Raw genomic sequence first — 15,497 nt, forward strand, 5'->3', positions numbered from 1 at the left:
CTGGGTGAACACAGCTTAAAAAAAATTCTTAATTTCATGGAATAGTTATTCCATATCTCCAATTGCTCAAATAAGTGACTTCAATTTCTCTGCAAGCTTGTAAATCAATAACCCGTAAAAATCTATGGAAAATATAAAAGTTAACCAGAGAAACCTCTAAAGTTGATTTAAATCATAACACTTCTTGATTTTCATATGAAAACAAAACAAAGAAGGAATCAACATGTTCACAAATTTAAACTGAAGAGCAAATCCTCTACCTAAACAAAATAACCTCCTGGCAACCTAGCCAAATAGCCTCAGGACTCTTGGGAATCAAATAACTGTACCTGAATTTGCTCAAGTAAAAAATGGCCTAAATTGCCTTACATCTCTGAAATCCATATCATTCTCAAATGAGAGAAAATGAAAAGAAATTTAGAGGTTACTTTTATCCTCCCTTAACAATTGTCAGAAACCCAAAAAGCTTTTTAGGAGCGGCCGGGGAGGAAAAGTTGGCTGTTTAAATGGTGTGGGGTTCCTCTATCACCTACTGATAATGACTGCAAAACCAAACCAGCACCATTTAAGCAACAAGTAAATATTTCTCAGGAGAGGTTGAAAATTAATTTTTTTGCTTGATACGATGTCACCATTTTCGATGGAGCTTGAATGATCAATTTGCAAATAGAGGGCTAATGTACAAGGGAAGTATGCTGCTCCCTGCAGGGCACATCCAGAGGCACTGTCTCCAAATTCAAACATTATCTGGATACCTGACTGCTTTAGCAGGAGACAAAGCCCTCTATTTTTGTGACAATTGGGGCTTCAAAGGCAGACAACCTCTGCAAAGGTGGCACTGTGACTAAAATTCACATGGAGGTGAAGTAATTAAATGTTGGGCTCAGTTTTGAAAGAAGGCTTTGGCCCCTGGCATGTCCATGTGTGGTTGAGGATTAGGGACAGTGTGAGGAGAAGGGAGGGATGGGTCAGGTAAAAAGCAACCTCACTTACTTGACAGACTGGGAAAATCAACATCACCAAATATATAATAGTAGTAAAATGTACACATGAGTTTAATATGAGTAGGGTTCAGGTGCTTTCCTCTATCCCTCCTTCCTTCCCACCCTCCCTCTCTCTTTCTCCATCTTTCCTTTCCTCCCTTTCTTTCTGCCTTCCTAATGCCAGGGACACTCACAGAACATCAACAGAAGAACTACACAAAACTACACAAACAGGAAATAATGTCATGGTCACTATCTCATTCACGGGAACACTCACCCTTGGATCAAATACATGCCTACATCTTTCACTTAAAAGTGAAACTCCCCTACTGGCATACCACCTCAAATAGCATCAAAGCAAAATGAAACATAAGCAGCATTTAACAACACTGGTAACCATGGAAACATACCATTAAAGAACATATAAACAGGAATGAATAATTAGATGAGAAATTCATTTCTGCATTTATCTTTTTCCAATGCCCAGGAAAAGCAGCTCTTTTACCTCTTATTTAAATGTGGACACTTCCTCTTTAGTCTGTCTTCTAACTGAAAAATATGAGAATTTATAGAATGAGAATTTTAATATTTCCTAGCTTAATGAACAAATCTCTTTGTAGGCAAGTGACTAAAAAATCTTGCAATGCTCATTGTTGCCTAGATGTAACACTGAATGCAAGAAAATCTCTTGAAACAGCCAAGGAGTTTGCTTAGACGATGGGAGATGTGCAGGCAAACATGACTTAATAGCCAGGTGAGGAGGGGAGAACAGTTGTCAACCTTTAAAAATAGGAAGCACAGGTTGCCTGGGAAGGCTGAGGGGATAATCTGGGTCTTATGAATTATCTCACGTGTATTGTCAGGTAGGCAGCATCACCTGTGCACGACATCTGACACTCTACCTTTCCACTTAGGGAGTGCTAAATTGACCATTAACTTTAAAAGAATTTTTAATGGCCTTAGAGACCCTCTAGCCCACGGCTGCGCATCAGAGTCACCTAGTTGGGGAGAAGTAGACATATACAGTTCTCAGGATCTCACCCAACTCTGGGAATCTACTATTTTAATTATTTTCCCAAGTGACTATGATACAGTTGGTCACTAGCTATATTTGAGAACCACAGTCTGAGGCTAACTTCCTCATCATATCGAAGCAGAAACTGAAGTCTAGAGCAGTTGTAGATTGAGTTTCTGGATTCAATTCCCCCTCCGTATAGGAATGTGATATCCACACCTTTGTCATAGCTTTGTAGTGAGTAGATGAATCTTACCCCTTGCCATTGGGCTTGGTCACATGGCTTGCTTTGGCCAATGGGTTGTTAGAAAGCATAGTGTGAGCAGAGGTTGGAATGTGCTTATATAGTTTTGCTTTCTCTCTTAGACTTCTGCGTTTTGCCATAAGAAGAAGAGACATCAGGTAGACATTGGTCAAAGGAGGACTAGAGGCCTCTTAGTAGCTTAGAACTAAGCCTAGTCAAGCCCAGGCAAGACCAGCCTAGAGAAATCAATTCCAAGGCAACCGACCTGTTTATTATTAGAAGTCACTGAATTTTAGAGAGATTTGTTACACAGCATTACTGTAGCAGTAGCTGACTGATACAGAAATGAAGTGACTTATTCAAAATAGAATTCTAGCATAGGAATTAGAAGTTACATCTTGTGAATCTCAGGCCTGACCTCTTTCTACTGCTCATATTTATTTTGCTTCATTTCTTTCACAGAATTAAGCACAGGTATCCATTGCTTCCATAAGATCCTTCTTCTCAACATACATTCCCTATATCCTAAAACATTCTGTCACTGTTCCTCATTAGAGCTTGCATGAGTTCTGTCACCTTCTGTCATCAGAGTTTACCTCTTTGATATAATTCCTTCAGGATTCTGTTTTCATGTTTCCAAAGAGACTAAGAAGTCTTAAAAGAACTAATTCCCATAATTCTGTTCAGGCTTCACCAATGAATGAGTTAAAAATTCCCAGATAAAATTCTTTTCCATGAAATCATAGAGACTCAATGCCAAATGGTGGGACTGTAAACATGATACATGGCAATTGATAGGGAAAGGTTTTTAGATGAGTGTTTTGGTATTTCTCAAATAATATCTAATGTAAATACTACAGGTGAGGCAAAAGTAGATTTACAGTTGTTTGTATGAAAAATAATACAATAATTAATAAATAATACTACAAAAATAAACTCTATTTCCTGTACTCACAACTGTAAACCTAATTTTGCCACACTGTGTATAATGCCTGCTTGTTTTCAGACACTCTGTGTCCAAATATTTTATAAACTCTATGCCTGACAAGGACAAATAAATAAATAAATAGACTTTAAATATACACTGTTAAGAGAAATGGCTCATATGGTATTTCTATTTTGTTCCTTTTGGTGGAAAAATTTTTCATGTGGAAGAAAATCTTTAGAGAGAACACATTTTTCTTCTCCAGAACATGTAGGTGTTTTATTAAAGCTAATAAAATTTTTTTCTGTTTCCTTGACCTTACTTTGCCTGTCATTTCATGCTGACGATTTTATTTTTATTCTGAGGTTGAGATATCATTAATTTTCACCATGTAAATGACTAATATTGGGATGATTTTGCAATATCAAGAAGAAGAAAAAAGAACTGAAGCAAAAAAGTTAGAATTAATTATCAGTATAAGGAATCAACTTACGTTCAGTGTTAAGTTATACTGCACCCTTCTCTGGTTAGTGCAGAGAAATCCATTAGCTTGCTGCTCCCTTGATTGCCACATTTGAAAGAAGCTAATAGCTAAGACCTTTGGATTTTCATGGTGACACTAGTGATCACGGAAACCAATGAGACAAAGACTCTTGGAATTCTATACCCTTCTCCAAATAGTCTGATGAATCCCACACTCAACTAAAGCACAAAAACTGTCCACAATTGTAAACTTTCACACACGCACACACACAGAAATATTTGTGGAATACAAATAAGCACTCAATTTGAAAATTACAAATAAAACAACTATTCCGAAATATTCTAAACATTATTGGTTTGAGCTTTATGTCGAACCAATATTTAATGTAGTTGATTTATTCATTTGACAAATATGTATTGAGCTATTTTTGCAGTTCAGTTTGATGAAAAAAAGTGGAGAAAAACATGTACAGAAAAAGAGATTAAGAAGTGGTGTCTAATTTAAATACCAGTTGTTTTTTTTTTCCATAAATATTCTGTCAGAAAACATATATGTTCCTTCAAGACATATATCAGTGATGCCTATTTTGTTCAGTGATGCATTCCCAACACACTGCACAGTGCCTAACATATCGTCACTAATAAGTGCTAAGTAAATATGTGCTGAATGAGTATGATAACAAATGCAATTTGAGAGCAAAGAAAAAAAGGTATCTACTAATTTAAGAAGCATCTGGAGACACAGGATTGGAAAGGTTTCAAGTTTGAATGACTACAGTACAGTTCCATCACATGGCACTAACATTCTGGGTGCTATTTTTTGCTTTAAGTGCTGAAAGCAGTAAATGTCTCTTGCTAGGCCCAATAGCAAAGAGAAGAAGGGCTGCTGCAAAGAGAATGAGTCGTGCAAGAGTCTTAACTCATGGTTGTGGACCCCTGAAAGTCAAGTAAGGGCTTTAGGGGCCCAGAGATGACACCATCTTCTTCAAGGATGTGGCTGGGGAAAATCTTGTTTCTTGGTGCAGCCAACACCTGATTTTTGTCCTTTGAGAATAATTACATCAAAGAAGTATTCCTTGTTGGTGAGCCCTTTTTGGAAACCATATATGCCATTGATATCTTGAAGATGGTGAACATTTCAATGCCAAGTACAGCTTGATTGGATGGGAAGTCTTGGTATTCTCTGCACAGATGGACAACCTGTGAAGTTGGCACTGCCGCAGCCTTTGGAAAGAGGCTCCACATGTCGGGCTTTCTACATGGGTCTGTGTTGGTGTCAGCAACCCTTCCAACAATCCCCAAAGGGTCTCTCACTGCTGTGAAGGTCTTCAGCTTCCTCAGAGCCAAGAACTCAAATCAGTGCCACTTCAGTAGATCTTTGTCAAGATACAAGAACACACACCACGTGGTTCTTGCCTATTAAAGAAGTTTGTTGGCAATCAGAGAGGAAATTTAGAAATAATTTGGTTAATTCTTTCTTTTTATATTAGAAAATATATTTTTATTGATTTTAAAGAGGAAGGGAGAGGGAAAAGAGAGCTAGAAACATTGGTAATGAGAGAGAGTCATTGATCAGCTAACTCCTGCATGTCCCTCACTGGGGATCGAGCCCGCCCAGATGCCCTGACTGGGAATTGAACCGTGATCTCCTTGTTCATAGGTTGATGCTTGACCACTGGCCAGCTGGTTAATTCTTTTAAAATGTTTAAGGGAAAAGAAAACACATTTTAGAACAAATTCATAGTGAGTTCATTCCAGGACGAGTTTTTATTTTTTTTCCATGGCTGATATCTTAGTTAGATAAAGTAGACAAATCTTTTGATTGACATACTGAATTAACAATTAGAGATGCTACTGAAAAATACTATGAGCTTGTTTTTGGTCAAGCTGCCTCTTCAAATGAGGTGGCCAGAGTCAAATAACAATATGAACTTTCCAATACTAGGGGTGAGGCTGACAAAGTCTAGAGAGTTTCTAGCTACAAAAATCTATAGAAGCCTAGCAAATGGCTTATGTCTTATAAAGGTCCCTTTTTGTTTAGATGGCATTAACATTGAAACACATTGCTGACATAGACAGTGTTGATGATAAAGATTTAACAAAAATAAATCTCGTTGACATGAGGACAAAGGAATGATGTAATATGAATTTTGGTGTTATTTATTTATTTACTTATTTATCCTCACCCAAGGGCATTTTTCCCATTACTTTTTAGAGAAAAAGGAAGGGAGGGAGGGAGAGAAGAAAAGAGAGAAGGGGGGGCATTGAGATAACGCATAGATTGGTTGCCTCATGCAAGCACCCTGACAGGGGCTGGGGATCAAACCTGCAACCCAGATATGTGCCCTTGACCAGGAATCAAACCTGCCGCCCTTTGGTGCAAGGGCTGGTGCTCTAACCATTGAGAACACCAGCCAGGCCGAATTTTGTGTTTTCTGATGCCTGCCTACCCATAGGAGATATTGTGAACTAGAGGAGTTCTGACTCCATTTGTTATTCAAAACTTTGTGAATCAGGGTTTTAGCTCTATTGCCATTAAAATGAAATGCTGACAGTGATGAGATGTCAAATATATTTCAATTTTTTATTCCAGAAAACTTGCACAACCCTCTCACAAGAGTGAGAAAGCCAGAATAATCTGTAAATGCTGCTTTGGTGTTCTGTGTGCAGGAGATCAATTTTCAATGCAGTGAGATAAAGGGTAAACATATTTTTCTCTGTGTATGTGTTTATGAGTATTGTTTCTAGGTGGATGCCTGCAAATTGAATCAGATTCTCAGAGGGGTTTGTGATTCAGAAAAGAAAAAAGAAAAGAAAAAATTTAACAGAACAATTAAGGTGGGGAATGAGCTTATCAGGAAGCTTGCCTGGGTAGAGAGAGGAGGAGAGGAAGGGAGAGAGGGAGGGAGGGAGGGAGGGAGGGAGGGGAGGAGGGAGGGAGGGAGGGAGGGAGGGAGGGGAGGAGGGAGGGAGGGAGGGGAGGAGGGAGGGAGGGAGGGAGGAAGGGAGAGAGGGAGGGAGGGAGGGAGGGGCATCGATGTGAGACAGACACATAGATTGGTTGCCCCACGCATGCACCCTGACAGGGATGGGGCTCCTCTGCACTCATTGCATGGAGTTCTGCAACAAAATTAGCTGCTATCGCCTTTTCTCACTCCACTTTGCTGAGTGGTGCAGACCAGAGTTGGCTCTGCTCCTCACATGGCAGGAGATAAAGCCACACAGAAGGTAACCCGAGAGCATGGCTGAAAGTGAAGGCTGGAAAGCAGGAAAGGGAGACAGGAGTGGAAGAGCAGGGAGTCTTGTTTGTTTCCCGATGCATTAAATCTAGGCCTGGATCTAAGGGGCAAAGGGCTTGGGAGGTGGATTAGAGTTTACTATAAAGTTCTTCTTGGAATAATATTATTATTTGAAGAAGCAATATATGAGTACACACGGGACACTGCTTTAAAATAGCTAATTCTTAGCTTGAGTAGGGCTTTCCATTTTGTGAATTAGTTCAGAATTGTGATGAGGTCTCCAGTCTTTGAGAAAAGTGTGGCTGATAACAGAAGAAGGGAATCAGCTGCAGAGGCATGTATGCAAGAACAGTCTCCTGACAAGTTATTTCCAACCCTCTCTAGCTCTGACGAGGTGACACTATTATAGAATAACATGTGCAAACACTTTTATTCAAAGCGATATATCCCAGTGTGAGCTGTCATATAGTGTAGAGATTTATGCCCTTCTTTTCTTGCTGAGTGGATGATATGAAAATATTCTTAATACAATTTAAAGGAGTTCTTGAGCTTACCAAAGCAAGGGTCTGTTCTTTTGCATATAAACTTCTTTGTAAGTCAAAGGTCTATGAGAGAGGGTATAGACTGGTTCTCAAATTTTTACATTCTGAAATTTTCCATTTCCTGCTTAAAACCTCTAAAAAAAAAAAAAATAACTGACCAGAATGGGAGGGTTTTATGTTGTTGAATTGAAACTGTATAGTATCTTCTCCGCTTACAAAGGTAGCAAAAATACCCCTGTCTATATTCAGCCTTAATGAATGTCTACGAATGTACATGCAAATACAATTCGTAGTCTGTGATGTTTGGGGCATTCTTAAATTCAACAGTGTAGTCGCAATGGTGCTCGGGTAGTGGGGCATCCCTACCTTTAAAGTTGGCATGGATTGGGCACTCTTGGACAATGTCCCAAGCCCCCCTGTGATTTAGAACAGAACAGGTTTATGTTTATATTTGAATTAAGATCAAGGAGAGGCTAGCTAGCACAAGGAAGAATCTAACAGATGGGACAATGGTGTGGGACAATGGTGTGGTGTGGTGAGGCTGGGGCTAGTTAGAGGGGTTTAGGTTATGGAATTTACCTATAGGGTGAAATGTCTAATTATGTTACTTTTTTTCTTAAAATTTGTGATGTCATGTTTGGATGTGCCTAAAAGTGTGAGATTTTAGTGCTCACATGGGCTTTAAGAATAGACCTCCTCAGGCACTTTATGCTAGACATCTCTTATTTCACAGCTGAAGCCCCTCTGGAGACTACCCAGCCTCAGGTTAGGTGACTGGTGCTTGAACTTGGACTGAATCACATGTGACTTCCAGACAAGGGCTCGTTTTCAATATACCACGTTTGCTTCAAAGTAAAGGAGAAAAGAAGAATACCAAGAGAAATACGTTTTTCTTATCTTTCCTTAAAACAGAATGGCAAAATAATAGTGTTTGTTTTATTCTTTTTTAATATAGCAAACACACATGCATTGCTAAGTGGAGATTATTTCTTAGTCTGAGGTAAATAGTGATACTGGTGCTCTTTGAAAGATAAAGGAAATAGAATGATTAACCAATTTCAAGCTCTTGACCTGTTTTAAGTTGAATCAACATTGGACCTTTTTCCTCCCTAGTTCAATGCAGACAACACAATAGACACTCAACATATGTTTATTTAATGAATGAATAAACTAAAACAAACATTCATTTGGGATCTAATATATGCCAGGCCTGCGAGCTATTATCTCATCCTCAAGATTTAATTCCTGTCCCATCTCTCTCTAGAAGCCCCTGAAATCCTTTAATAAACTGTCCTCTTCCTTTACTATATCTATAGCCCATATTATTTTCTTGTGTTTCAAATCTAGCAATTCTTTACAACTATTTACTAACATGTCTATAAGCAACTACTATAATATTATTGCATATTCCAGATTTCCTTAGAAAATTCTAAAACTTATCAGCAAATTAATATTTTTTTGAGATTAAAATTTACCTACCTAAAGGTTAACTTAAAAACACACACACACATCTACAGGTCTCAATTATAATCATCCAAATATTTAGATGAAACAATATAAATTACTGAGAATTTTACATGGTAAACCTAATACTTTCCTGATAGAAATACAGAAAACTAGGGGCCAAGACACAATAGTGAGAATGTGGGAAAAATTATGAAGCATTAGAAGATGGCAACAATTATTTCTTTCATATTAGTGTTTTAGCAGACCTTATTCTAGTTGGTTCCAAAAGTTCATATTCAATTAAATTAAACTATCTTGAAACACAAAGAAAAAAAAACAAACAGCTTAATGTAGTCTGGAGAGCAGAAGCTATGGAGGAGGAAGGTGGCTTTTGTAGTTGATTTTCAAATATTTGAAAAAAAATTATTTGGAAATGTGTTTCCATTTGATCATTGTGGCCCCACTGGGAACCACTTGATCTAAGTTTTAAGGGGGTAGAAATCCACTTTAAGTGAAGAAAGCAGTTTATCTAGTTAGCAAGTTAGGTGTTGTTTCTTGAGGATAAGTGAGATCTTCATTTTGTACATTTTTCAGCAGAAAGTCATTGACAATTTGTGGGGGGAGAATAGGACAAAAGTAGACTTGTATGTTGTGAAGGAGATTAACTTAGTACATTCTTAATTCTCCTATAATTCTAAGAAATTATTATTCTCTTCTTGACATCTAACTGACCTTTCATATGACTTTTTACTGCCATTTTGAATAACAAGAAAGAAGATCTGCAGTTTGTTTGGTTATTGTTGCAAATCCTAAATGTTACCCAATAAATACAACTGATCTTTGTATTTCCCTTCATTATGTAATTGGTATTACTTTGTAGCATCTGATTTTACAGGTCATAGACCAAAAAAAATGTATGAAAATACAAAGTTCATATTTAAAGGATCTTGTCATAATAGCAGCATGCCTGGGAAAACAATTCTGGGACTGTCTGAAATGTATATTGGGTTGTAAACTGAAGTATGGGCCAAAGGTACACAACATTGAATTTTGCCCTTAAAACTAGCCTCAGAAAATATACTTAATTACATACTTAATATACTTAATTACTACTGAGTAGTGTCTCTCGGATGGATGTGCTCACAGCTACCTTTTTCAGCAGTCTTGTAAGCACCAACCCTTCATTTTGGTTCTAAAAATGAGATGGGCCCCTTTTTCCTAGTTGGGACATCCATTTTTACCTGCCAATACAGTTTGATGAGCTTGCTTATACACTGTTCACTTCCTCCAAAAAGCCAGAACATGTAGTCAGCAATCATGGCACTCCTAAGAACAAGAACAGATAATAAACAACAACAAAAAACAAATTTATAAGACAACAGGAAAACCACACCAGGTAGTATATGTGAATACTGAGGAAAAAGATTTTGTAATATATAAATTTGATGGGACTAATATTAAACAAAGCATAAGGCACAGTTTTCCAAGTTAAAAGTAAATCTTTTTTTTTGGATAGCTACATAAGAGAAGCAACTAGCCATTTATCTTTTATATATATTTTTTGTTTATACAGTATAAGAATAGTATTTACAGATGATGAGAGAATGCTTTGTTTTGGTTGCCTCTTTCTAAGCTCCAAAGCATTTATAGAGTAACACATTTTATGGAGTCTAAAATGCCTTTAAACCTGGCATAGCATTATAGCTAACTATTATACATTGGTTTTTAAGCACATCTCCTGCTTTACCTGAGTTAAAGATCATTCACCTCTGATTAAATTACCCTCCTTAAAATTGAAAATAAAAAATTTCCAATTCTGCAAACACTCCCCTCCCCGCAAACTTGTGTTTAATTGAATTGGTTTTAGTATCTAGTGTATACAACCACTGCATTAGTCTTATTAAGCTGAGGGGATATTAAAAAGTATTGTGCAATGGATATTAATTCATTGCTTAGCACCCTTTGGAAAAACAGTTTACTTTTATGACTGTTTCTCTGCTAGGCTTCTCTATTTCTTTTCTCCAGAGACTCCAAATCCAATTAAATGTGACTAGAAGTAATTCCAAATTGTCACGTTAGCCAATTAAACATATAATAATCCTGTGTACCTAATCACTAGAACCAAAAGTTTATTTATTTAAGTAGAGCTATCACTGTGTACCCCAGAATGTTTTTCTTATCTTTGCCTGCAGATACGTGTTGTTTCTTGACATCACTGTAAATTGAATTAGAAATTTTACTTCCCTAAATGTGGGTTGTGTAAGACACAGCAGCTATAAGCTTACTATGGTACTATGTTAAAAGCATTAAAATGTTTAGATTCTCTTTTTAAATTTCTTTATTGATTAAGTTATTACTTATGTGTCCTTATCCCCACATTACCCCCCGTTCCCCCTACTCATGCCCTCACCCCCTTGTTGTCTGTGTCCATGGGTTAGGACTATATGCTTGCATATAAACCCTTTGGTTGATCTCTCTTGCTCAGAACAGAGAAAAATTGGGACTTTAAAAATTAACAATGGAAAAAAAATACCACCATTTGGCGGATTAATCAGCTCAATGTTTTTCTTTTCACACATGTGTTATTGAAAAGAAGCTGTCCGCTGACATTTTAAAATAAATGATAATAATTTAAGAATAACTAATCTTTTAAGAATCCTTTCATATTTCCAGAGCTCTAGTTTAATAAGATAAAGGGAGCTAGGAGGTTTTGATGTTGCATGAATATGTATGGGGTAGCCAACAAGCCATAGAAATCACAGACAAGAAAGTGGTAAAGGTGAATTTCAAACATTTGCACTGTGGGAGAAACACCTGGAAACGTTTTCTTGCCACGACTACCTAAATAGGCAGCCTATTGGATAGAGAGGTGCCTGTCACCCAATAGAAATACATTTAATAAATTCTGAATTGAGGAAATAAATGAAAAATCTTAATGAAAATATCAATTAAAAAAAATCAACCAATGGAAAACTTCACTCTCAAGGATAGCACACGTTGTATAGGTAGAAGCTTAGGTGATGACTGACTGCATTCTGAATCTTCCTTCCCTTGATTATTAAAAATGGCTCAACTCTCATAGTTTAACAGGAGACCAGCCTTTAGTTAAACAGGCGTGGGGGAGTTGGGGGTGACAAACTTTTCCTGTAAAGAATCAGATAGTAAATATTTGTGGGCCATGGGTCTCCTAACTACTCAGCTTTGTCTTGCGGAAGCAGCTATAAACAATGCATAAGCAAATGACTGGGGCTGTGTTCCACTAAGACTTTATTTCCAAGAACATATGCAGGGCCAGATTTGGCATAGTTTGTCTAACTCTAAGGTAAACAAATTTCTAGGTTGAGCAACAGGTGGCAAGCATTGGTATAACTGCCAGTCAATCATCAGAAACCAACGCCTGCACCTTCTGGCCACAGGCCTCCTGAAATATTTCAGTCTACTGTTTTCTCTTTTGGGACTATGTACACATTGTGCTAAAAGGACTGTGCAGAGATCAGGAAAGAAACTTTATAATTTTGAAACATTCAAAAAAATGTAAAAGATATTCTGGCTCATAGACCTAGTGACTTGAGTTAGGTAAAGGCTAGATTGATAGTTTCTATTATGTGAAGGATCATCACCCTTATATTGGAACAATTGTGAGAGAAAAGGTGTTAGATCAACACAGTGGGTTTCTGGAGATTGTCTGCATTTTTAAGCTTCTGGTGCTTTGGTTTTGAGTTTACTAGTGTAAATTTAGAATTTTTAGTATTTTTATTTTCCCAAAGTTGCTTTTTTTCTGTAATGATGAGTTGTCAAATTGCTCATTTCTTAAGTATGATGTTATTACACCAGGGGGCTCAAGTCTTTTTCCAAGGAATGAATCTTCAAATTTATATTGAGACTGGATAAACAAAGGTGAAGAGACTGAGAAGTACAGGTTGGCAGTTAAAAATAGTCACGGGGATGTAAAGTACAGCATAAGAAATATAGTCAGGATATTGTGATAACTGTGTGTGGTGCCAGGTGGGTCCTAGAAGATGGGGGCAACACTTTGTAAAGTATACGATTATCTAATCACTATGCTCTACACCTGAAATCAGTACAAAATGATATTGAATGTAAACTCTAATTGAAAAATAAAATCACATAAAAAAGAAACAAGTGAGGAATTAAGATTCATTGAAATTTATTACCTGCCCTCAGTGAAGCACAATTATTTTAATAGTAAAAAGGTATAGAGGGCCTTGCTGGTGTGGCTCAGCGGTTGAGCATCGACCCAGGAATTGAGAGGTCACTGGTTCTATTCCTGGTCAGGGCACATGCCCAGGTTGAGGGCTCGATCCCCCATGGTTGGTGTGCAGGAGGGAGCCAATCAATGATGTTTCTCTCTCATCGATATTTCTATCTCTCTATCCTTCTCCCTTCCTCTTTCTCTAAAAATGAATTAAAAACATTAAAAACATAGGTATGGAGGTTCCTCAAAAATTAAGACTGGAGCTACCATATGACCCAGCAACCCCTCTTCTGGGTATCTACCTGAAAAATTTGAAAACATTTATTCTCAAAGACATATGCACCCCTATGCTCATTGCAGCATTATTCGTGGTGGCCAAGACATGGAAACCACCTAAGTGTCCTTCGATAGTTTTGGATAAAGAAGATGTGGTGCATATATACAATGGAATACTACTCAGCTGTAAGAAAAGATTAAATACTGCCATTTGCTATGGTCCTTGAGAATATACTAAGCCATATAAGTCAGACAGAAAAAGTTAAAAACCATATGATTTCACTTATATGTGGGGTATAAAACTGAAAACAACAAATGAACAAACAAGATAAACAAAAACTCTTCAACACAGAGAACAGTATGGTGGTTACCAGAGGGAAAGGTGGGTAGGAAGAAGTAAAAGGTAAAGGGGATCAAATATATGGTGACAGAAAATGATTTGACTTTGGGTGATGGGCACACAATGCAGCATGGAGATCATGTTTCATAGAAATGTACGCTTGAAACTTATATAATCTTATTAGCCAATGTCACCCCAATCTACACTAATAAAAGACAAAGATGCTAATTGACTGTACCTTTGCTACACCCAAGCCACGACCACTGGAGTGACTATATCCAAATTAACACAACCAAGATGGCGGCCAGCAGCCACGAAGCTGGAGCAAGCAGGAGTCTTGGTTGCCCAGGTGATGGAGGAAGCCAAGCTTCCCGCGGGCCCTGAACTGGCTGTGGGCTCCGCTCATGGCAACAAAGTTTCAATTATAGAAGACAAATAAATCCCAGATAGCTGCTTCCAGCCAGCCTCCACTGGGAGCTTGGGTGGCTGGGGGCCGTGGCCACCTGCAAACAGCCATTAGCCCCTCACCCAGGATGGCCACACCCTCATGGGGTGAGGGTCCCCGCTGGGGGGCTTAGCAAGCCTGACAACGGCCCTCAGCCCCTTACCCAGACTGGAAAGGCACCCCAGCAGGACCCCCCACCCTGAAGGGGCTGTGGCCAGCCTGCAAACGGCCCTCAGCCCCTCACCCAGGATGGCCAGGGACCCCCACCCTGAAGGGGCTGTGGCCAGTCTGCAAACAGCCATCAGCCCCTCACCCAGGCTGGCCAAGCACCCCAGAGGGCCCCTCACCCCATGAGGGTGTGGCCAGCCTGCAAACTGCCATCAGCCACTCACCCAGACTGGCCAGGCACCCCAGCAGTACCCCCCTCACCATGAAGGGGGTGTGGCCAGCCTGAAAACGGCCCTCAGACCTTCACCCAGGCTGTCCAGGCCCCCCAGTGGGGAACCCCACCCTGAGGGGGCTGTGGCCAGCCTGAAAACAGCCATCAGCCCCTCACCCAGGCTGGCCAGGCACTCCTATATAATAAAAGCAAATTGACCCTAACTGCAGAACAACTGGGAATCACTGGTCACTATGACACACACTGACCACCAGGGGGCAGATGCTCAATGCAGAAGCTTCCCCCTGGTGGTCAGTGTGCTCCCACAGGGGGAGCTCTGTTCAGCCACAAGCAAGGCTGAGGACTGCTGGTACAGTGGTGGTGGCGGGAGCCTCTTCTGCCTCCTCAGTAGCACTAAGGATGTCCGACTGCAGCTTAGGCCTGCTCCCCGCTGGCAAGTGGACATCCCCTGAGGGCTCCTGGGCTGCCAGAGGGATGTCTGACTGCCAGCTTAGGCCCAATCCCCCAGGGCGCGGGCCTAAGCCAGCAGGTGGTCATCCCCCGAGGGGTCCCAGACTGTGAGAGTGCACAGGCCCAGCTGAGGGACCTCCCTGAGTGCACAAATTTTTGTGCACCGGGCCTCTAGTAAATTTAATAAAAAAATAAAAAGGTACTAGAAACAAAATATGGTTTCATAAAGCTACATGCATGTGGAAATATTTCTCTTAAGTATCATGCATTTATTTCAATACCTGACACAGAACTATGCCCATATGAGGAAGACAATTTAGCTTGTAGTTGCTCCAACCCCATTTTTCTTCCCAGTGGAAATGGGAGTTATACCTTCACCACCACCTTCCTTTGTCAGGTTCCCTATCATAACTCTGCCCTACAGCTTAGTCTTTATGAATCAGTATAAAAAGCAGTGGAAGAACATAAAAAGAGCACAAAAATAACATTATAC

General features: G+C 39.2%; 1 protein-coding gene across 1 annotated transcript in view; it reads right to left on the reverse strand.

The window, feature by feature from the left end:
- The window catches only part of SPATA16 (spermatogenesis associated 16), a gene marked incomplete at both ends in the record, with an annotated part of 199,056 nt that overhangs the window by 74,909 nt on the left and 108,650 nt on the right, over positions 1–15,497 (reverse strand). The window contains 1 exon segment of the mRNA XM_081085766.1: positions 10,119–10,203. Within this exon segment, the coding sequence (XP_080941892.1) occupies positions 10,119–10,203 (85 nt within the window).

This window comes from Myotis nattereri, assembly GCF_964212035.1.
Source record: "Myotis nattereri genome assembly, chromosome: 3".
Lineage (NCBI taxonomy): Eukaryota > Metazoa > Chordata > Mammalia > Chiroptera > Vespertilionidae > Myotis > Myotis nattereri.